This window comes from Manacus candei, unplaced genomic scaffold (genome assembly GCF_025592945.1).
Source record: "Manacus candei isolate 608988 ecotype Guabito, Panama unplaced genomic scaffold, ASM2559294v1 h1tg000049l, whole genome shotgun sequence".
Taxonomy (NCBI): Eukaryota; Metazoa; Chordata; class Aves; order Passeriformes; family Pipridae; genus Manacus; species Manacus candei.
In genome coordinates, this window is record NW_026138097.1 from 11,156,419 (window position 1) to 11,179,528 (window position 23,110).

Genomic DNA, 23,110 nt, shown 5'->3' on the forward strand with positions numbered 1-23,110 from the left:
TTCAAGCATTGTGAATGCATTCAGGTATGATAGCCATGGGTAAACAAGGTTATTTAGCTTTGCTGATATCAGTTTAATAGAAACCTGGGTATTGCAGCAAAGTTTGTGGCTCCCATTCATATTTATATTTATCTTGTTAGGTGGTCAGTTAGCTCTATAGAATACCTTCAATAGGTTTAATTAGTCGCAATCATGGGGGTAAAAGGTTTATCATACATGGATGAAAACATGTAAACATAACTTTCCATTTATTGTTTTATACTTTCTGAACTATTTAGAATTTATTTTCTAAAAATTAAATAGCTCAGTGTAGACAGGACACGTTCCCAGCCACTCTTTTCAATGCTGTCTTCCATTCTTCAGTTAAAGGATATTAAAGGTATATATTTCTCCACGTTCAGAAAGAAAAAAAATCAAGGAAAGTTAGCTTATTTTGAAAACCTCACTGCCATCGGTTCCTAATCCCATTCAACTCTCTGTTCTTTTGCAGGACTCTGAGGAGGAAGACAGTGAGTTGGAGGCCATTAATAAGAAACTGATAAGTCCACAAAGTTTTCAAAATTTCCGGCCTTATGTACCGGAGGAGTTTGCTGACTTCAGTATTTACAATGCTAGCCTGGAGAACAGGGAGTGGTTCTCTTCTAAATCAGACTTCATGAGTTCACGTGTTCTTGAGAAAGAGGTATCCCGCAGCCCCACCACTAGCAGTATTACTAGTGGCTACTTTTCCCACAGTGCCTCTAACGCTACCCTGTCTGACATGCTTGTTCCCTGTAGTGATAGCACAGACCAGCTAGCCAGTCACACAAAGGAGCTGGACTCTAATGATCCCACAGGATCATTCCTTGCACATGATTTAAGATCTTCTTCGAACAAGGAATGTCGAGAGTCAGAAAAGGAGCTAGCGAAAGAAAAGTTACCAGTGTTACCACTGAAAGAAAACAGTGCCTTAACGGAGCAAGTACCACCGTCCCTCAGTGCCACTGACAGAGACTCTCAGCAGTTACCCAGAACTGGATCACTTTCAGCTCTGAGCTCCTTGGACAGCAAAAATACCTGTTGTACAATTGAATTTTCAGCACGCGAAGTAACAGTGGAGCACACGACAGACATTCTGGAAGATTACTCCTTTACAGAGTTCATGGGCGTCGAAGATGGGAAGGACTTTGACCATTCCACGGCTCCGCAGTCATGTTCCCTTCTGTCCTCTAATGGAGTGAGCGCCTCAGTGTCACCCCAAGGCCCTGACAAGGAGCAGAGCACTTGTGTGGGCCAGCAGAGCTCTGCAGCAGCAGCAGGCGACCGGCTTGCAGGTGCCGTGGAGAGCCCTTTTTGTTCTGTACTGGTAAAAGAGACTTCAGGTCCTGAGACTTATCCTGATACTTCCATAGACGATTTTATTACGAAGGACCACTTGGATGGTTCTGATTGTGAAGAAGGTGCTTCTGCAGATCAAGCCCACGTCTTGCCTAGCTGGGTGGCTGTGGGCGAGCAAGTCTGTGTTGGAAGTAATAAGATGGGCACAGTGAGATACGTTGGAACAGTGGATTTTTCAGCAGGAATCTGGGTTGGAGTAGAACTAAATGTTCAGCTGGGTAAGACTAAATATGCTCTGGGTTATCTGTGCAGTTAGTGTGAACAATTTTTAAAGTTGCAGTACAGTTCATTCCTATTCAGTCCTGGGAAGTTTCTCCAATTTTGTGAAGCTTGGTATCTGATATTCTCCACTTTCTGTTTATAGGGATATTCTAATCAACTTTTATCTGTCTTAAAGCCTTGCTCTTCTTGCTTTATGCAGAATAATGTTTTTGGATGTTGTAGTAGTTCCCATTGGTACCCATCTGTTTTTACAGATCAGAGAAACAAGAAAAGCCTAAAATGGGCAGATTTTTTTTAAAAAGCAACATGCACATACGTTCATGGGCGTTGCTGACAACGTGCATCATTTGTCAAATTGGTTTGCTGTCAGTGGCTTTCAGAGATTTACTTTTGTTTTCCAATGGGGAAAGCTGAATTCCAGGATACAAGTTTTCTTTAACTTCAGTTCAGAGGGATCAGAAAAAGTCAGTGTTCTGCAAGTGTTAAGATGATGGTTTTAGTAGTTTAGATAATACATATTATCACTGATACCAGAAGTTTGTCTGGCAGCTAAATTTTAAGCTTTGCAAGCAACTGGTTTGGAGGACAGATTATTCTGTAAAATGAACAAGTGCTTGACTTTTTAAACTGTTAGTTAACAAAGTAATATTTTAGAAAATCATCTTTTTGGTTACAATTCAAGCCCTCCTTTCCAAGTTTTGTTCACCCTAGTGTATTGTGAGCATCTGGCCTCATGACTCAGCATGAATGATCTTGAGTATTTTGCAGATGACCAAAGCTATTCACGCTTCAGCACCTCAATTGTATGTGCTAATGAAAGTACCAACATTTAATCCTGTGCATTTCTTTTCGTTGAAGGAAAGCACGATGGAATTGTAAAAGGCAAAGAGTACTTCCACTGCAAACCACGACACGGTGTCTTTGTTCGTCCTGGGCGCCTCAGTAAAGCACCAGCTTCCTCAAGGAAATGGAGCAGCACTTCACGGTGTCAGGCATCTTCCACTTCAGAGAAACGGAAAAGTTCTGTGCTTCAAGGCTCATCAGCCACTCCTAAGACAGAAGGAGACGTCTTCTGCCATTCGGGAGATGCAGCGGCTTCTGCTTTTTCTAGGAAACAGGAAAACAGGAAATCTTGGATTAACTAAACTGCAGTATTTTTGCACTTACTACACGCATTACTGTGTAGAAAACTTTATGGATTTTTGAAGCTATTGTACATTTTAATCTGTCCATACGGAATGTGTATTCTCTAGAGTCCTTGACTTAATTCTCTAATTTTTTATAAATAATATATATATTATATATATATGAATGTGTATCTATAGTTTGTCTGCCAGAGGGCAGATACGGCTGCACACTAAAATACAGTTAAAGCTGATCTGTAGATAACTGAGGTACTGGACTATTTGTTACGCAACAACTTGGGAGATATATTTTAAACAACAAAAGATATTTTATTGTGGAAAAAAACAGGATGTAAATCCGTATTTGGAAAAAAAAAAGCTACAGTTTGCTGTTCTTAATTACCAAAGAACTTGTTTTAGACTGACATATTTGCTGTTTATATCTTTCTATTGTAAATGTTTTAACTGGTAACTTGGTGCCATGTTTCTTTTAGTCACTGGGCACCGTGCAGCCTTATGTTCCGTGTTTGAGCACACTGAAATATCCAACTGCTACGTATTTTTTGTCTTCCTAGAGGCCTGCCACTGTGCTGACTTGGCATTTGATTGGAATGACTAATGATGCCTGAAGCTATATACGTCTGGCATTTCACGTGTTAACATAAGCAGCTGGGCAGTTTGACTGCAGAAACAGTATTACTGCAAGGGTGTGAGAGGACAACATTTTGGATTTTTTAGGGGGTTTTGGGTTTTTTGGGTGTGTGTGGGGGAAGTGGGGAAACAAAGAAGCAGTAAATGGATCATGACTGCAAACTTTGCACTTGTTACTTGCTGGTTATTATCAAGATGAAATAGAACCTGCTAAAGTAATTTTAATCTGTAAAGTTTATTTTAATAATGGGAATGATGGAGGGATTTATGTCTGGTGCTCATGAATTCCTAAGAAGGTTGTTCCACATGTAGATACTGTAGATGCCTGTACAAGCGTTCTGGATATTTGTAAAGTAACATGGTAAAAAATGAGTGAAGTGAATGGCCTGCTGTATCTGTTCTTTGTTCCTTAGCAAGCGAATGATTGAGATACCTGGGACCTTACTGAAAAGCTGCTGTTCTTTCTTTGATTGTTGTGTACAGTAAGCGGACTCTCGTATTTTACTATTTACTGTAAAGAACTGTAATTTATATATTGCCATACTGTATTTAATTGGTACAGACCTACTGTGTGTTAGAATACAGACTGTTTACTTGGGATTTAAAAAAAAAAATGTTTTGCTTGTATTTGATACAATTAGGCTTTGTGGTCAAATAGTAAGCTGTTTCTAGCTGATGGTGCTCAGATGCAAAGAACTTTGTAAAAATGCTGAAGGACAGTATGACTGGAGTGGAAGACTGGATGGTGTTAGCGTGTCTTACCACTGACTGGGTCATGCAGCGTAAGAGGAAAATAGCAGCCCCTGTGGATACACATTCCTTACCTTCTGCTTTCCCTGTCCCTCACAGGAGAGGGAGCAGAGTCAGGGAACTCCTGACAGAGAATGGTGCTGTGTGGGTCAAGGGGAGACAGGACAAGTTCCTGGAACACAGACCAGAGAGAATCATTGCTAAATATGTAAAGGCCTCAGCTGCCTACAACAGGGTTGGCTGCTGGGAGGGCAATGTGCCGGGGAAAGGTGGTGAAAGGAGGGGCCATGAAGTTCAGTGCACTTGCCCTTGACATGGCTTTTGGCTCTTCTGAGACAGGATTCTTATGTGTTAATTGTTTTTGGTGAAATGCATATCCTTGCAGAACATTTCATACGTCTATTGTCCACCTAGAGTTGCTCTCACTGCATTAATGACACTGCTGCTGGAGAAAATTACCATAATAGAAAAACATTTTATGCAGAATTATTTTATCAGGCACAAATGACTGTAGAACACTGCCACATATCTACACCCAACACCCCACTATATTGAAGTTAATTTTAGATGTCACTTTAATCTTTTATAAAGCTTCTTAGAAAATATACGTACACATGTGCATAAACATATTTGTTTGAGGCCACTACAAACAATTTGGAAAGTCAACATGGCCATTTTCTTATGGCAGGTTAGCATCAGCTGAGCTGGGCTCTTCATTGTTTCAGACCTCTGAGAATACAGAATGCATGATTGATTGCTTCTGAAACCATGGGATCATTGTGCCTCTTGGGGTATGCAATCTGTATGTGCCAAAGAGACCAAAACAAGCCAGCCTTGTGCTGTACCCATTTTGCATAACCTGTGCTATTGTGAGTTCTGTTGTTACTAAAAGACCTGTACTTCTGCAAACCTTGCATGTTAACATGCCCTGCCCTGGGTTAATGTAAAGTTAGAAGGAACATATCTAATGAGCGCAATGACGTAATGAGAAAATGAAAGCTTTTTGGTTGATGTGCTTTTCAAAACTGTAGTACATAAACAGAAGCACCTTTTCCTGTTAGTGTAATGTTAGACTAGGAGTTTGTTGTCTTGAACTTTGGAATCAGTGGTGTGAAAAACGTGGTGATAATGCAACTGCAAATTGCTTTTTTTTATATTAACCAGCATCAAAATACACAGCCTAATAAGCAGGGTGTCCAGTCCATACCAAGATCTCGATTAAAAAAAAAAACCAAACCAACCCCAGTCGTGATACTGAATAACCTTCAGCAGAGTCAGTCCCTCATTCAGCAAATCTGACCTCAGCAAATCTGACCCACTCCACGTAGCATAACCAAATTCTGACCATCAGGGTAGTTGGAATGCTAAGCGAGATCACACTGGCCTTCATCTTGTTTTCCGAGTTTATGATGTGCTGGTTTTCCAAGCACAGTGGGGCCTTTATGGAGACTCAGGCAGAGTGCTCAGAGAACACCCAGCACGGTCCAGCTTGATCAGCAACACGCAAAGGTTCCCCCACCAAAGGCTTCCGTCGTGTTCGCAGCTGGAGGCAGACAGAGTACGACGTGCTGGTACTAAGTAAACAATAACAAGTGCCAGGGAGCAGCGTAATGAGAGAAACATCGGCCGCAAGCCCTTGGGAGCAACCTCTGGGTGTTCTCTTCCCCTGCCCTCGGGTAACTCTATCAGGTAACATGCCCTGTGCCAAGAGGCCGGGTGGGAAGACAGGAGCTGCCCCCGGCCTGCGGGGCTGGTGGTGGACTTGAAAGAGCACATCCCACACGGTGGGACTTGCCTTTCAGCCTTTTCCACCTCTGGGTACGTGTTTTTGAAACCTCTTCATCTGTTTAAGCTGGTTATTTACGGGAGCGGAGGGAGGGGGGAATTGTACGCCATCTCTGAAAAGGGCCACGACGCTTTAAAAGGCGGGGTTGGGGAAGGGCGGAGAGGAAGAGTCTGCGTGAAAGCAGCAGCAGTCTTCTTTCCGCAGAAGAAAAACAAACTACAAACAGCTTTTCTCATTAAAAAAAAAAAAAAAAAGGCGCTAAAAAGCCATCTTTTCTCGTAAAAAAAAAAAAACTGTGGAAACTGCGCGCTGTCCAAGCGCGGCACCATAAGTTTTTCATCAGCGAGCGCCCAAAACTGCGAATGCCTGAGGGCGGACCTCAAGAGGGATGACGCCGGAACAAAAAAAACCATCTCGCTTTTTTCCGACCTGTTCGCGTACAGTTTAAGCTAATGCGAGGACACGCCACCACCCATCCACCAGTCCGTCCATCCACACCCTCCTCGCCACCTTAACACCGCTATCCTTTTCCCCCCCTACTCCGTGTGGGGAAAGGCGGAGCGGAGCCTAGGCCCGGCCCCGTCGCCGGGCGCGGGGCGGGACGTGCGGAGAAGCACGGCTCGGCCTCGGTCGCCGCCGGCGAGGTGAGTTGGCGGCGGCGGGGCTCGAACCGGCGACCCCGGCGCTTGGAGAAAGGGCCCGGCAACCGCGCGGGCGGACGGAGCCCCGGCGAGGGGGAGGCGGCGGAGGCGGCCGCCTGGCCGCCTCCGCCGCCTCCCCCTCGCCGGGGCCCCGTCCGCCCGCGCTGCTCCCCTTCGCCCTTCTGCGGGAGGGCAGATGCACGTAGGCTCTGCTGCCCTCTGGGGCTGCCGCCGCGGCGGCTTCGTCCCTTGTTTTTCCCTTTTTCCCTTTTTTTTTTTTTTTTTTCCCTCCGCTTCCTTAAAATGCCGGTTTGACAGAGCCGGGTCCTGGGAGTTGCTTCGGCGTGAGGCAGCGCAAAAAAAAAAAAAACCAACAAAAAAACCCCCCAAAACAAAAACAAATCGCGGTTGACATTTGCACCTGGTTCTTTGTGGAGAGCTCCGTCGCCGGCAAGCTTGCGGGGAAAAATTAACGCGCCTCAGACAGGCCGCTTCTTTTCCGTCTCTTTTCTTCCCAGGTGCAGGTGCTTCTCGATGTGTCTCTTCCAATTTACCGCCAGAAGGCTGGTTTCCCAAGCGCACTGTGGGCTTAAGGCTTCGTCGGCAAAGGGACAGAAGTTTCGCTTGGAAATGGCTCGTCCTAGTTCAAGTAAGGCATCGGTTTGTTTGCTTAAGCGGCCCGGACAGGCTTTTAAGGTGGATTTGGAAGTCTAGAAGCTTTTGGGTGCTGGATGAAATCCATAGGTTAATTCAGAATGTTTAGAAGAGTGTGAAGTTGCTTTTTATTCCTCCAGCTGTTAAAATTAACGTTGTGTGTCTGTATAGTTCCACAAACCCATGCATAATTGTAGTCAGCATGGTTGCCCTGTGACGTGTTTCTAGTGCTTGTAATTTACGCTCGTAAACATACACTAGTTAATTGCATTTCCTTCTCATAATCCTAATGAGTATTAAAACTCATTCCTTATTTCTTTGTACAAGACTTACGGAGGGCCTGGAGCATTTATAACGGCTCAGGAGCAGGCTGTTGGGTAACCCCAGCAGCCCTGTGCAGGCTAGCAGTAGTAAATATTCTGCTTTTCTTTGTATGGGGATGTTTTGGTTTTGTTTTTTTAATTTGAGAGTGTACCTTAACTTGAAAACTGCACACAGAACTTAACAGGTACAAAGCAAACCCCCAAGTGCTGAGGTGCACTTGCTTTTTCTGCCACCTTGAGCATCAGCATTTGGTTGCTGTCAGAGACCAGGCTGGGAGGGGTTTTGGCTTGAGCTTTACACATTCAGAGCTTGTGAGGTTTTGTTTACAACAGTGGACTCAGCAGCAGAATAGTAGCGTTCTCTGCCCAATTCTGTGGCTCTTGTGCTGTGGGTCTTGGGACTTCTCCAGGAATTATTTATCCTTACAGGAACTTACCTGCCTTTGGATGGGGTTTTGTGGGGTCTTGTTTTGTTTTGTTTTGTTTTATTTTTAAGACACATAGTAAATTGAGGGGATTAGGTTTGTGATCAGCAGCTCTGAGTTCAGCTGGAGAGTCATTAGTGTTGTACTGTAGGAGTCCATCCTGGGGCCAATATTGTTTAACATCTTCATTCATGATCCGGATGACAATGCAGAGTGTACTCTCAGATTTCAGATGGTATGAAGCTGGAAGGAGTGGCTGATACTCCAGAGGGTCCTGCCCTGGGGAAAAATAGCTCCAGGAACTAGGACCAGCTGGGGGTGACCAACTGGAAAGCAACTTGGCAGGAAAGGCCCTGGAGGTCTTGGTGGGCACCATGTTGACCATAAGCCAGCGATGAACCCTTGTGGCAATGAAGGCTAATGGGTGTCTGGGCTGTACTCAGTAGGACATCTCCAGAGAGGTGATCCTTCTCTTCTGCTCAGCCCTGGTGAGACACATTTGACATGCTGGGTCCAGTGCTGGGCTCCCTGGGGCAAGAGAGACATGGGCATACTGGAGAGAGGCCAGCAAAGGGCCACAAAGATGACTTGGAGAATCTGACGTACGAGCAGAGGCTGAAGAGATGGCATTGTTCAGCTTGGAGGAGATCAGGCTCATGAGGGGATCTAATTAATGCATAAAAACACCTGATGGGGAGGGGGTGAAAACAAGGCAGACTCTTCTCAGCAATGCCCAGTGACAGGACATGAGGCAATGGGCACAAATCAAAACACACAAGATTCCATCTGAACACAAGAAAACAGTTTGTTTACTGTGAGGGTGGTCAAACACTGGCATGAGTTGTGCAGGAAGGTTATAGAGTCTCCATCCTTGGAGATCTCAAAACTCATCCAACAGGACACTGTTCTGTACAGTCTGCTCTGGCTGACCCTGCTTGAGTGGGCGGGGGCTGAACTAGATGATCTCCAGAGGTCCTTTCTGATTTCAGCCATTTTGTGATTCTAAAATATGTTGCCTTAAAATTAGTGTCTGAAGTCAACTGGAAGAGACATTTTGGTTTTTTTGTAGCTAACATGTTCCTTTTTAATCTTGTTTTGACTCATAGAAAAAGGCAAAGGAAATTTGCCGTGTATTTCCCAAAATACTTTCCTATGCATGGGAAAATGAAGGGAATAATACATTCAAAAATAAAAAATAGTCGTAAACCTATTTCTTAGTTGCAAGCCTAGGAAATGGGCAGGATGCCTCAGAAGGAAATGGGTTTTCCCAAATTACCTCAATTTTGAAGGTGATACTTTGTGAAACAAACTTTTTTTTTTCATCTTAGGATCTTACCTAACAATAAGGAAGCAACTGTTCCTGGGTGGTGGTAACAACAGTTGTTATCGAGGTAGCATCTAGTGTGAGGTTTCAGTTAAAGGCTCTGCTTTCAAATCTTGACTATATTCGTAATTTAGCACATGTTGCCCTACTGAGCTTGCTCATATGCATTTTTGAGGATCCCCAGGAATTGCCCTTCAAATTCTGATATACAGAAACTCAGAAACCAGTTGGTATTCTGAAATTAAAGTCATGGCAGGTATACCTCGAAGCCATTTCTGGATGCATAAGTGTGCCAGCACTGTCTGCGTTGCTCTTATGTAAAAGTGTAAGTGCTTGAGCAGCTGTTTATTTTCCTTCCCCACACACAGATATGGCTGATTTTCGAGAGGTGTTTGCCAAGGCGAAGCACATTGCCATTATCACAGGAGCCGGGGTCAGTGCGGAGAGTGGCGTTCCTACCTTCAGGGGGGCTGGAGGTTTCTGGAGAAAGTGGCAAGCCCAGGTAGGTACTGGTGGCCCTGTGCCTGTGCAGCCGTGCTTCTCTGTCCATCAGGTAGGTGAGTGGAAGGTCAGAAGCAGCTGAGGACCTGAGACAGTGGAAGTGCTCCCATAGCAGCTTGGCAGGGACAGAGCTCTCCCTCCAGCTGCCTCTGCAGCTCTTCCCAGTGACCTGGGAGTCTGTTCGGTGCAGCTGCAACTTCTTTTCTGTCATTTTATCAGTTGCTTGGGTAAAACAGCATTCTTGCAGGCAGCTCTGGGTCTTTCTACTGTCCTTGTTTTGTTGCTGCCTTGCAGTTCAGCTGTTTGCTCATCTTTTAATACCCTCAGGGTTTTTCCTACATTGTGGGGCCTTTCCTCTTTTAAACTCCTAAGAGTTTTACCAAACTAGCAAAGGAAGAACCAATGATAGTGACTAGTTGTTTTCTTTTAATCTTGGTGTCTCATAATACTTCTTAAAAATGCTTTAGGACTTTTTTGTTCTGTTTGGGGGCAGGTTCCTCACATCTTTTACTCTTCCACAAGCTCTGTCTCTCTCACTGGAGTGATCTTGCCAACACTGGGAGCCACTGGGGTGGGAGCAAAGGTGGGAACAGACACTGAGGGTGGAGTGGTGCAGCTGCAAGCACCAAACTGTGCCAGCTGTACAGGTGCCTCATGAGTCTCATCCTGGTTGGTGCTGCAGATGTTTCAAGCAACTGTTATGCCGTCAGTACTTGCTGCTCCAAACACTGCAATCACATTTGCCTTTTATGTAGTTTTTAATTACAACATTCCTGAAAGATTTGTTAAAGTTAAAAAGGAGTCAAAGAGGTGAGTTTTTCAAGGTGGTTTGAATCTAAAGATGAGCTGTTTCTTTCAAGTGACTAGCAATGCAAATAAAACCTGTGTGTGTATAAATGACTGGTCCTGCTGCAACAGAAACTTGCATTCACTGTTTTAATGTTAGCAGAACTGTGCTTTGAGATGCTAGACGGAGCTTACTTCCTGATTTTAGAAAAGATAAGGCAAAGTTAAAGTTGCTGTGAAAAGCAGAGATTCAATTTTACCAGCACATAAAAGACAAGACATTAGACTTTGGTTTTGACAATGTGTGTAATTTAGCTCATGTTACGCTTAAAAATGCAGAAAAGAAATTCCTAGCAAAAGAAATATATCCACATTATGCTGTGTTTTATGGTTGCTGTGGAAAAGAGAGTTTTCGATGTCAAAAAATTGCGTGCATTGAAATATCTGTTTCCTTTGGGCTGCACTAAACTCCTGATAGTTTGGTAGGGCAGCACAGAATAAGGTCCAAGTGTACTGTGTAAACCCACACACCACACTATTTCTATAAGTTATTTTCTGATTTGATAAGACACCTTGACTTGTCATCCTCATAAGGGATATTGATCTATATTCTTATCAACTGCACATGGTTATAAATACAGTAGCAGTGTAAGTGCCAGTGATCCAGCAGGCTTCATCTGGGGAAGGGGTTTTCTTGCCCTTTTTTTGTAGAGTGACTTGTTACATCTTTTCCAGGAGCTGGCCACTCCCGGGGCTTTTGCGCGAAACCCTTCCCGTGTGTGGGAATTTTACCACTACCGACGGGAAGTGATGTTGAGTAAACATCCAAATGCAGCACATATTGCCATTGCAGAGTGTGAAAAGCGTCTGAGCAAGCAAGGAAGGAGCGTTGTGGTCATTACTCAGAATATTGATGAGCTGCACAGGAAGGCAGGCACAAAGCACCTCTTAGAAATTCACGGTACGAGCTGGTTTACCTCTTTGCTACAGGCCAGAAAACCCAGGGTGGGCAGTGGGGAGAAGATAAAACAGGATAAGTACTGGGACAAAAGAAATTTGTCTTTAAAATTATAAGTTGCATAAAATTATTTACAGTCACACCCTGTTCTCTTTTGAAAGCTGTTTCAGGTACTTCATATCCTCTTTATTTCTCATCTTTAGAATCTCAGAACCTCATCTTCCTGTTTTTAATGGATTTTTGGCAATAGACAGGAACTGGTTCTCCCTTCCCGCTTGCTCAGTTTTGCCTCAGGTCCACCTGAATACATCTGACTGTGACACTTGGCTGATTTCACTTTAGAAATGGGGAAAAAAATCCCCAAGGGCTCCCACTGTGTGGTAGTGGTGGTGCCAGACCAGTACTCCTACCAATAAAAGATGTATTGGCAAGACTGGCCTCACCAACCCTGGTAGTTTCCCTCTGTCCTGTTCTACCCTGTCCCCACCTGTGCAGTCCTTGGCTACAGGAGGACAAAGGATCTGGAAACAGATGAGATTCTCTAACCTTTCTCTCCTACACACAGTGGTACTCCCTGTCTTTTTCCTGTAGTCAGTGGCATTCCTCACTCCCACCCTCTCTCCCACAAAGTACCAGAGCAGAAGTCAGGTGCAGCACCTGGAGGTCACTGGGGCTTTTGGATCTGAGGAAATGTGCAAGTGTGGAGAGAAGGAGGGTGGGGAAGCCCTTCTCCACCCTTAGAGGTGTCCCACTCCTCTTTTCTCCACTCTGCAGGCCCTGCATGGAGTGGAAATCTCCCAGGACAAAGACCCATCCTGGCCCTCCAGCATTACGGTGCTTTTTAACTTGAGTATCACAAAAGGTTTAAATGGGATTTCCCACTGCTACTTTTGTGACTTGGACACAAGAAACCTGCACAAAATTTTTTGCAGTTGTGCATCCAAGGGTGAAGCCTTGGGTATAGTTTAATTTTGGTTATCTGTATTTTTTACAAAATGGAAACAATTTAAAACTCTTTGTAATATTGCTCATCTCTACAGCATGTTACTAATGCTACAAAAGTCTTGAGGTTGGGAGTTTTGCATAAAACAACATGGTGTTAATCTGTGTATTTCTATTTTCTTTTTAAAGAAAATGTTTCTGATCTAATGGGAAAAGCAATAAGCAGAAATAATCTCCCTCAGTGATATTTTATATTATGATTTTTCTCCAAAATACTGTTACAGGACTGCATATAACTCATGTCCTGAGGTAGAACAAGGTAATACATCATAGCTTAGTGGGACTGCTGCTGTTTTCACTGCGGCTTTTCAGCTGACAGTGAAAGTCTACCTTTGCTGGGCTGGGTGTATGATTAATGGTGATACTAGTCACCTTGGGTTGCTCAACAAAAGAGTGTGGGTATGTGCTGTGTAAACAGCATCTCGTTCATAATGCTGCTAGCTTTCAACATTTGGCTGTTACGTCTATGTAGTAAGTTACCCATCAGGTGTGGTCTTCAAAGTCAAATAAAGGCTGCCTGGGATAAACACAACTACTTGCTTGTACAGCCACACCTCAGAGCCATCGCTTCATCCCTAATGTTTTCTCTTTGTGTGTTTCAGGTAGTTTATTTAAAACTCGGTGCACCAGCTGTGGAAACGTAGCTGCGAATTACAAGAGCCCCATATGCCCTGCGTTGGCCGGGAAAGGGTAATGTGTCTGCTTTGCAAACTCTCTGCTTTTTACTTTGCTGCTGTTCAGTAGCAAAGGAGCCATTTTAAGAGCATATGGGAGTTCCAGCCAACCACCCCGTTTTACTTTAGTATTAATAATGCTTAAATTTTAAGCATTATTAAACGTGAGGATACTGTTTGGTAACTCCAGTGAGCGCTTACGGTGCCATTAACTCCTGTAAATGACTGATTGTTAACCTCTAAGTCATGAGGTTAACATGATGTAACATTATACATGGTCAACATGATACATTATTAGAACAAATTAGAACAATTTCAGCTGATCTACAACTCTCATATTGGACATCAACTGATCGTGAGAATGCTTCTTTACTCCCATCCTCTTCACTTTCAATTTTTTTTTTATTAAGTCAGATTCTTATTCCTTAAATTGAGCTGTCATAGTCTTATACATGCGTTTTCCTCTTCTGCATCTCTTGAGCACCTTGTAGCTTTTGACCTTCAACTTATCAGTAAGATTCCTCTGATTACATATCTCAAAATACAGATGCGTGAAACAATCAGGATGAAAGCATCAGTTCCCAGTATCCTTCAGTCTCCTTTTTCTAGCCACCTTCTTTCTTTCACCATTTAAAATGGAAGTGGGCAGGGGTACGGGCCAGGCATATGCTCACAGATTTCTAGTGGAGTTTTTTCCCTTTGCATTTCACCAGAGCTTTAGATAGCTACATAAATAATTGTTGTGCCTTTGACAGTCTTGAACAGTCTTGACAGTCACTCAGCTCTGGGATAATTCTGGACCAATGCCTGCCTGCCATGTGTGTGGTATTTTAGGGCTGCAGTAGGTGTTGAAGTTGGCTGGAGTTGCAAAGATTGCTTGATTGGGGAGCGTGCTTTAAAGAAAACTAAGTTTTTATTAATATATAAATTACACTTTTTATGATTGGATATGTATTTCAATTTTGTAACTTCAGGGCTCCAGATCCTGAAACAGCAGATGCTGCGATTCCAGTTGAAGACCTTCCTCAGTATGTATGGACTGATTTGTTTTTTGCTGTTACCTCTTCATGCTTTGTGTATCTCAAAGGCTTGTGTTACTGTTCACGTTGTTTTGGAAGGAGACATTCCACAGGAGAGAAAGGTGTGGAACTTTGCCCCAGAGAACTGAGCCTAAAGTTACGGGGCACAGCTGCCAACAGGAGTGTGTACTAGAAGTCACCACGATGCCAAAGGCATCGCACATTTGTGTACTTGAGCACCAAGATGAAACATGCCTAAATTCATGGGGCTTGTAGTAAGTGAAGTAGTAGGAGAATTGCAGCAAAAAAATGAGGGCTACAACAGTAAATGTTTTGTTACTTTGCAGGTGCCACCCACTGTTAGTCTGGAATACTGTGCTGGGGTACAGCCACTGCATAGTCCCTCGCAGGCATTAAATGTGCCACAGTGCTTTTTTATTCTGGCTGAAGCTTTACCTTAGCTAGTTGCAGATGCAAAAATCCACTGTATTTTTCATCTGGTCCCTAAGAAGAGGCTAACACGATGCTTCTGTTCTTTGGTTCACTTTGTCCTTAAAAACCTGTTAGCCAATTTGTTAAATGGAGGCCAAGGTTTTAATTTTCATGCATTTCAGGAGATGAGTAAGGGGAAGACACAGTTAAGTATCTGCATTGAAAAACTGTGCAGCAGCCTGTTCCATGTGCCCAGGCAGCACGTGTGTAATTCCAACATGTGTAGCATGGAATCAGCCCAGCACATAGTAGGGGAGGGTGCGGGGAGGGCTGTGAAAGAGAAGGGAGAGAGTGGTGGAAGGTAAGACATGCCCAAGTGAGTATGAAAACTGCTTTGACGTTTTGCAGCCGGCAAGGTCCACGTCGGTAGGGTAATGCTGTCCCTTGGTGATGTTTAAACAGGTGTGAGGAAGATGGCTGCAATGGGCTCCTGCGTCCCCACGTCGTGTGGTTTGGTGAAGCCCTGGATCCTGATGTTCTCACAGCAGTCGAGAAGGAGCTTGATATTTGTGACCTCTGCTTGGTAGTGAGTGGCACTTTCATTACCTGTCCTCTGAACCGGCAGGGAAGCCATGCTAAGGAGGTTGCACCTCCTTGGTAAAGCAGATGTATCTGTGCTTCTCTGAGGAGCTAAAAGCCCCTGAGGGACTCTCTAGTGTCAAGTGTAAAACATTAAAAGACCTTGAAGTTTGGACATATACAGAGACTGCTCAGAAATTAAGATACACAGGTGTTAGGGGTTAGCCAATATTGTTTAGCTGTTGAATTTCACACCCCCTCTACTCTGCTCTCGTGAGACCCTCACTTGGAATACTGCATACAGTTCTGGTGCCCCCAGTGTTAGAAGGACATGGAACTGTTGGACTGAGTCCAGAGGAGGGCCATGAAGATGATCCAGGGTGCTGAAGCACCTCTTCTATGAAGACAGGCTGAGAGGGCTGGAGAAGAGAAGGCTCTGGGAAGACTTTATAGGAGCCCAGAGTATTTGTAGGTGCCCAACCCCTGGAGGGGGCTCTGATCAACCTGGTCTAGCAAAAGGTGTTCCTGCCCATGGCAGGGGAATTCAAACTAGATGATCTTTAGGATCCTTTCCAACCCAAACCTATTATAGATCTAATTTCTCAAACAGTGAAAAATACAATTATTTTGATGCTCAGTCTAAAAGAAAGGAAGTGACTAAATGTTGTAAGAAGGTAGGTAGCTGTTACCCTGTGCTGCCCTTTTTGTGAAGTAGTTTACATGCACCATGTAGGTTCCAGATCCCTGAGCAAAACACTTGCTCAGAATATTGTGTTCTCTTTATTGAATAATCTCAACACAAGGAATGTCTTGGGGTTTTTTTCCCTGGAGACAAAGTTTTGTTTCTGGGATTATTTTTTTTCGTCTAGAGTTCTAATGCACAAACAAACTTCTTTGGGCTGTATCAGAGAAACAATTCCTGATTGTTATGCTATGTTAAATAGTTACATATGCAGTAACACTGATTGGAGATACTGGTTTGGTTTAATTTCTGTAGGGATCTTCCATGCTTTAGTGGCTTTTGCACATAGAGTGTTCTGAGAAGGACCCTCACCCAAGGGGTTGAGTTGGTTTTGTCTGTTTTAACCACTGTCCTGCTACACTTGTGATTTGTTTCCCTGTCCCTGCAGGTCGGGACCTCCTCCGTGGTTTATCCTGCAGCCATGTTTGCCCCTCAGGTCTCCGCCAGAGGAGTGCCAGTTGCAGAATTTAACATGGAAGCTACTCCTGCCACAAACAGATTCAGGTGAAGCTGTTCAAAGTAGCTGCCTTTAGGCCCCTCCATCTTCATTGTCTTTTGCATCCAACTGCTAAAATGCTGGTTTTAGACAAATATGGTATAGTTTTCTGCCCAACGCTTAAGAAATACTAATTTATTTTAATAAGTAAGAACAGATGATAATTTTTTCATGGTGGAATTAAGTTTTACTAAAGACACAACTGCAGTTTCCTAAGGGTGGGGGTGAAGTCTGTCCCTAAGCCCCAGAAGTCCTACAACCTTCTTCCCTCCTCTCCCCCGCTGCCAGAGGTGCTCGGGCGCTGCCAGATAAGGAAGCAGCAAAAAGCAGGATGCGCTGGTGGCTGCCCGCGCCTAAAACCGGCCGCTCCCTTCCAGGTTTCACTTCCCGGGCCCCTGCGGGACTACGCTGCCGCCGGCGCTGGCGCGACACGAGACGGAGATCATCTCCTGAGCTCCGGGAGCGGCCCGACGGGACCAAGGCGGCGGAGGCACGGCGGGCGGGGAGGGAGCGGGCGGCTGAGAGGAGGCGGCGGGTCTCGCCGGACGGTCCTCACGGCAATAAAGGGGCGGTCGGGACCCGCCGCCGCCACTTCCCGGTGTCCTGTGTCTGTCGGCCGCGCCCGGGGGGCGGGGCACGCAGGCGGGGTTCCCTGGCGCACGGCATTCCCCGGCGGAAGGCGGGAGCGGTTCCGGGGCGGGCGGCGCAGCGACCATGGCGATGGCACGGCCGAGGAAGGCGGCGGCGGCTACGGGCAGGCGCAGGCGTCACGCCGCGCTGCCCAGCCCGGCCTCCTCCTCGGAGGACGAGGCGGACGAGGCCCCGGAGCAGGTGTCCTTCGGCGTGGCGAGGGAGGCGGCCGAGGCTGAGAGGAAGCTCGTGGGGGAGGCGGCCCGGAGGTGCGGACACACACGCGGACCCCGAACGACCATTCTCGGGCACTTCACACCTCTTGTCCCGTGCTCCCTCTTCGCCCCTTTTACTCCCCCCTTACTACCCCTGCTCTCCTCTTACGGCTCTCCTTACCGTGCTCTGGTCCTCCCTTTATTCCCCTCTTATCCTCCCCAACACCCCCTTACCCTCCTTCTAACTCCCTTCACCTGTCTTACTCTGCCATCCCCTCTCTTACCCTGCCTTCACCCCTTACCCCTCGTTATCCCCCCCTTATTCCCCTTCACCTTTCTTGCCGTCCTCCCTTATTCCACCTTCCCCCCGTTATTCCCCCTTCTCCCCATCTTATTCCCTTCCTTCCTCCCCCCCTTTATGCCTCTCCTACTCCGCAGCCGTGCTGACGGCGCCTCCCGCCTTCCCGCAGGCACCGGGAGCTGCTGAAGGAGAAGCGGCGGCGGCACCAGGAGCTGTTCGCGGAGCAGAAGGTACAGCGCCGTCCCCCCACCCGCTCGCACCTGGCTCCGGGCGGGCAGTGGGTGAATGCCCGCCTGACTCCCCTCTCCCCCGCAGAAGCGGAGGCTGCTGCCCGAGGCCGTGCTGCAGGAGCTGCAGGAACTGCAGGATGTGGCCGCCACCCCTGTGCCGCCCGAAGGGTGAGGGGGTGTGGGGGGATCTGGGGTGTCTCGGTGGATGCTGCCCAGCCGGGTCCTGGCACTGGGAGGCCGGGCTTGAAACGGGAGTAGACGAAGTGAGTGTGAATTGGAAGAGTAACGTGTTGCTTTTTCCTTGCTCCCCAGACCTGCTGAGCAGGCTCCGGCAGATGACCAAGGTATGCTACAGCTCACTTTGCTAGCGTGGAGTGCTTCTTATATCTCAGGAGTTCATTTCTGTGCCAGAGCTGCAATGGGGAGTGCCCTGGTGAAAGTCTGAAACGTGGACAGACTCTCTTTTCCCAAGGGAAAATCTAAAGACACATTTAATCTAATTCTTGGGCCTTTTACAGAAGTTGCTTGCTGTACAGTGATTTCAGTTAAAATAGCCTGAGGTGTTTAAGGAAATCTTGAGCAGGTGTTATAGCTGAAAAAGCAAGGATTACCAGAGGTGGGTTAATATTCAGCACTTGTGTAAATTATAAAGGCTATTCCTGGATAGAGTTGTTAAATCATCTTGATACTTTACGCATCAAACTATAATTTAATAGCATCTGTAAAATATGAAATAACTCTTTTTTCAAATTCAGAACTACACAGTCGAGTCAAGAATGTTTATCACTGCTGTTTTCATCTGTACTTCAAAGTACTTCACAAAACCCCTTTTATTTAAACAATTCTCTCATCCAGACCTCACCTAATTATATTGCTGGATGGTGTAACTGCTACTTTTTCTTCCTTTTATTTAAAAAAGATCTATTGGCATAACAAAGAGATGAGCTGAGAACTAAGTGAGACTGAAGCTGAGGCTGGACTCCCATTTGTGGGTTACCTGTAGCTGTTGTGTTGCACTGAATTTTTGTCCTATAATGAATCCCATTTTGTTGATGCCAAGGAAGAGGAAAGCTGGCTAGCAGCCACCAACTTTGGGTTGCTCCCTTGAGGCATGTTTCTTCCCTTCCTTCTCACAGCCCTTCTTACTACTCAGTGCTTCTGAAAAATGCATGTTGTTTAATTCCTGTTCCTCTTATCAGTTTTGATTCATAATGTTTGGGAAATTTTGTTTTAAAGTTACTTCAAGTGAAGAACTTGAAGATGAGGCTGAGAAAGAGAAACAAGTCCAGGCCCAAGGGCAAGGCCAAGCCAAAACGCAGGTGAAGAAAGGCAAGGCAAGCAAGGGTGCCAGGTAGGAGGAGGAAGAGATGATCCAGGGTGTCTGCCCCATGTGGCTGCTTTTGCCTGGGAGATGGGGCATTGCAGCAGCTGTTCTGTCACTGCATGGCTGTACCCTCTTCTGCACTTCATGTTTCCCCTGCTCTTCCTCTTACTGAAAGCATAATTATGTGCTATAAGCATCTTTAATATCTTCTGTTACCGCATGCTTATGTAGAATCATAGAATGGATTGGATTGGAAGGGACCTTACTTAAAGATCACCTACTGCCAACCCCCCCTGCCATGGGTAGCAACACTGTCCTCTTAGGCCAGGTTGCTCAGAGCTCCATCCAACCTGGCTTGAACACCTTCAGAGATTGGACATTCACAGCTGCTCTGGGCAACCTGTTCCAGTGCCTCGCCACCCTCACAGTAAAGAGATTTTTTCCTAATATCTAATCTAAACCTACTCTCTTCTAGTTTGAAGCCGTTCCCCCTTGTCCTGTCACTACATGTAAAAAGTCCCTCTCATCTTTCTTGTAGGCTCTCTTCAGTTACTGGGAGGTTGCAATTAGGCTGCCCTAAAGCCTTCTCTTTTCCAGGCTGAACATCCCCAATTCTCTCAGCCTTAATGTGTGCGTGCATATATATATATATATATAACAAAATCTATAATATAAATAATTTTTATATGTTAGGTATATATAACTGCTATGAGATCACTGGGCAGTCATAAGCACAGCAGTACACACTGTGTTACGTGCTGATACAAGTGGGGTGATTGAGCACTGAATTCCTGCATTTTAATCTTTTTTTCTTTTTTGTCTTTGTTTGTCACTGATGTCCCTAGAGAGGAATTGCACTGGCTTCTGGGAGAACTAATTCAAGACTCCCAAATGACTCGGGGCACACAAAGGCATATAACAACAGCTTCAGAGTTTTGGTCCCATTTTTAATTTTTTTTAATACTGCCACCAAGCTCATCTGAGCATCAGAAACCAGCAACTCCTGCAGTTGTGCTCAAGTAGCAAAGCTTGACGCTAATGTGTGTGTTGTTCTGGGTTCTGTAACCATGGTAAAGGGATTTACATCTGTCTTTTTAACTAGGTCAAAAGGAAACTACGCAGCTGTGTGCTTAAAAGATCAGAGTTTAACAGGCCTCCACCAACAGCTCGCCAAAGACTTTCTAAATGCTCAGCTCTATGGGCCACACACCAACCGGGTACAGGGTAAGCAGTTTTGGTTAGGCAGGTCTACATCTAGTCTTGTCTGGCTTAAACTTGGTAATTAACACTCATTTTCATTTCAGCAAATGAATTTTTTTCGCTTGCAAACAAGAAAGACCCAGTTAAAAAAGCTGCAGTTCAGTTTGTGGACAAATCTTGGGGTGAGTATAAAAAGTCAAAGTGGGTGCTACTTTTGCATATGTGGTTAAAAGTACACTTGAGTAAAACCAGTGTTCCTGTGTTAGAGGCCTGCAGCTTGTGACCCTCTAACCAAAGATCATAAGGGAAGGGCAGCACAGCATTACAGCCTCAGTGGGTGTTGTGAGCATGCCCCTGGAGAGGGTGTGAGAGACACAGACAACTTGGAAAAAAACTGCCTCATTTTTGGTACATTAAGAAAGCACATTAAGAAAACTGCTGTTTCAGCCTCCAGCCTCTGAGCTGTTCGAAGGTGTTCCAGGTATGTGTAAAACCTAAAAGCAGAGGGATATCAAATTCCCAGAACTTCTGTGTGAGCACAGAGAAATAGCCCCTGTTGGGGACAGACTCACACCCACACAGTCTGTGAGGCTCTCAAACACCAGAGACAAAAGTTACTGATCGTTAAAGCATGCAGGATCTGCTTTTCACTTGTGCTCCGTCACTGAAAGCACCGCTGTCCCTGCATCCCCCTTCTGAAGGAGCGTGGTGCAGGCTGGTACTCCTGGCCAGTTGAAGGCACCTGGTGTATGTGAAATACCATAGGAAGTTTATCAGCTTTCCAGTCAGTTATTCTGTTCTGAAATGCTGCAGCAGTCACTGGATTGCTGCTTCTACAGCAGAGGGGCAACTAACTAACAGCTATTTATTTTTTTCTTAAGGGCAAGAAAAAAAGGAAAAAGCAGCAAGGTTTAAGAAACGTTGGATCGCAACGCAGACTAAAAATTGAGTCTGAAGACAGCTTTTTCAGAAGATGATATTAAGGACTTTTACTGAAGGTTAATCTCTCAAAACAACACTTTTTTTTTTTCCCCATTTCATCATCACTTTGCTTTCAGCTCCACCTACCAGAAGGCACTGATCTTCACCAAGCTGTGCCTGATCAGACTTTCCTGTTCTCTCCCCCTTTCAGAAGTTCTTGGGGAAGCTACAAATCAACATGAGCAGGGCAGTGTTGTAGAACAGCTGGTGTTAGGACCAGGCTTGTTGAGCTGCCTCTGTGAGGCAATGCCTTTGCAGAGAATAAAGATGAGCCATGTTGTACCTACTGTTGCGGATGCTGCATTTCTTACAGCAGCTTCAGTTACTTGCCTCTCTAAAGGGAAGTCTGTACCCTAATAGCAGAATCACTAAGTCAGCTCACACAGCAGGACACTTACTTCCCTCAAGCCTGATGGTTACTTTCAAGCAGTAAAGAAAAATCCCTTACTGCTTGAATAAGATTCTGTCAGTGCATGGACTTGACCCCCCCTGGCTAGAGCCACATTCATGGGTCTATGTAAGAATTGCTGTTCTAGGAGGGAACTCTAGAACCAAGACAATGTAGCATACAACTCCATGCTACCATGTATGTAGAAGTAAGTTTTTAATGGCTGGTTAATTATGATATCACTACATTTTATTGCAATATAGTACTATTTAAGCACTTTTAAAAATGCAAGGTGTACAAAGATTAAATTAAGACTGTAAATTGACTAAATATTTGGTTTTTATATAAATAGGTCATAACCACACTGTGTTGACATGTAATACTGTTATAATACAACAGTTAAACTGGTGAGCCTACACAACAGAAGCTGTCTGTAGTTAAACAAGGAAACAAAGTTGAAAAGACCATGTTAAAACAAAAAACTACTAAGATCAACAGGTTGGGATTGTAAGTAGCAACAAACATATTCACTCAGCTCCTGAGTAATTCAAGTTTTACAGTACACATTAAAAAATATCATTTCTTCCCATCAACACTATATATCCAAACCATTTGCATTTTGCAAATTACACTGATTGAACTATGTAACAATGGGGGTGGAGGTTGGCAAGTCATCCTGCTTGACATTTACATCACCCACATGCTAATACATCCATGTTTTCTAAGTCTTCCGTCCCACCACAAGGTAGCAGGATTTTTGGTTTGTTTTGGACAATCGTTTAAAGGATTGGTACTTGTCAATTTGGATGTCTGACGTTACCAGTGATATTTTCAACTCTTAGTTGTCTAAGAGGTTTAAAGATGGAAATTTTCTCCTAACACTAAGTTAGAAATCATTTGCATCATGCTGTAAACTAGGAAGCAACATAAAGCGACAGACTTGTCCTTAGTACATAATTAAAATTCCAAATTCCAGTCAGCAGAGCTGGTCTACTTTCCATGTTGAATATGCCACAACACCTTTCAGACCTTCAAATGCATAGCTAGTGTAGGTAGTCTTCCACTGTGGCGAACGCACAGGATCCAATGCCTGACCGAGCCATCAATCCTAGACACTGTGATGCCTGTCCCATGGCCAGGGCAAGCGGTGGTTGCTTTGGCAGATTGTGAGTCTCTGGAAAAGAATCACAGTGGCAGTTAAAATACCTGATTAATTTCATAGCAATACACTGAAACCTTGATATTTAAGCTTGCTTCAATCACTCATTTCAAAATTCCTGTGTTTACTTTCAAAGTTTGTTGCTCCTCCACTGTCTGGCTCTAAGAGCAAAGTGACATTTTCAAATTCCCTGCATAAGCACCATTATTGAACAGA

At 44.9% G+C, this 23,110-nt stretch overlaps 4 protein-coding genes and 1 long non-coding RNA gene across 16 annotated transcripts in view; 3 read left to right on the top strand and 2 right to left on the bottom strand.

Annotated features, from left to right (window-relative positions):
- KIF13A (kinesin family member 13A) overlaps window positions 1–3,756 on the top strand; it is a 108,229-nt gene extending 104,473 nt beyond the window's left edge. For 6 of the 8 annotated variants that reach the window (XM_051799135.1, XM_051799136.1, XM_051799137.1 and 3 more), the window contains 2 exons: window positions 491–1,595; window positions 2,458–3,756. In XM_051799135.1, the coding sequence (XP_051655095.1) occupies window positions 491–1,595; window positions 2,458–2,744 (1,392 nt within the window). In that variant the 3' untranslated portion in view covers window positions 2,745–3,756. Of the gene's footprint in view, window positions 1–490; window positions 1,596–2,457 lie in introns of those variants that run through there. The other 2 variants (XM_051799141.1, XM_051799143.1) reach the window with 1 other exon arrangement.
- Window positions 3,757–5,700: 1,944 nt separating this feature from the next.
- Window positions 5,701–17,067, top strand: SIRT5 (sirtuin 5). 4 transcript variants are annotated; one of them, XM_051799243.1, is made up of 9 exons: window positions 5,701–5,813; window positions 7,070–7,200; window positions 9,646–9,779; window positions 11,300–11,525; window positions 13,127–13,214; window positions 14,173–14,226; window positions 15,112–15,235; window positions 16,359–16,474; window positions 16,844–17,067. In XM_051799243.1, exons 2-9 carry the CDS (start codon window positions 7,086–7,088, stop codon window positions 16,917–16,919), a joined length of 933 nt encoding a protein of 310 aa, XP_051655203.1. In that variant the 5' UTR covers window positions 5,701–5,813; window positions 7,070–7,085; the 3' UTR covers window positions 16,920–17,067. The 4 variants fall into 4 exon arrangements, with proteins under 4 accessions (XP_051655203.1, XP_051655202.1, XP_051655200.1 ...); XM_051799242.1 differs by lacking the exon at window positions 5,701–5,813 and adding an exon at window positions 5,830–5,942; XM_051799240.1 differs by lacking the exon at window positions 5,701–5,813 and adding an exon at window positions 6,444–6,554.
- Window positions 17,068–17,119: 52 nt separating this feature from the next.
- Window positions 17,120–21,629, top strand: NOL7 (nucleolar protein 7). Its single transcript, XM_051799267.1, has 8 exons — window positions 17,120–17,365; window positions 17,782–17,842; window positions 17,928–18,010; window positions 18,155–18,186; window positions 19,079–19,193; window positions 20,269–20,390; window positions 20,471–20,548; window positions 21,248–21,629. Exons 1-8 carry the CDS (start codon window positions 17,181–17,183, stop codon window positions 21,313–21,315), a joined length of 744 nt encoding a protein of 247 aa, XP_051655227.1. The 5' UTR covers window positions 17,120–17,180; the 3' UTR covers window positions 21,316–21,629.
- LOC127476391 (uncharacterized) lies at window positions 20,550–20,950 on the bottom strand. The gene is made up of 2 exons (XR_007906575.1): window positions 20,685–20,950; window positions 20,550–20,642 (listed from the first exon to the last, which is right to left on the bottom strand). It is a non-coding gene; the product is annotated as an uncharacterized LOC127476391 (long non-coding RNA).
- Window positions 21,630–21,927: 298 nt separating the features above from the next.
- The window catches only part of RANBP9 (RAN binding protein 9), a 40,820-nt gene continuing 39,637 nt past the window's right edge, over window positions 21,928–23,110 (bottom strand). For both annotated transcript variants that reach the window (XM_051799180.1, XM_051799179.1), the window contains exon 14: window positions 21,928–22,909. In XM_051799180.1, the coding sequence (XP_051655140.1) occupies window positions 22,779–22,909 (131 nt within the window). In that variant the 3' untranslated portion in view covers window positions 21,928–22,778. The remainder of the gene's footprint in view (window positions 22,910–23,110) is intronic.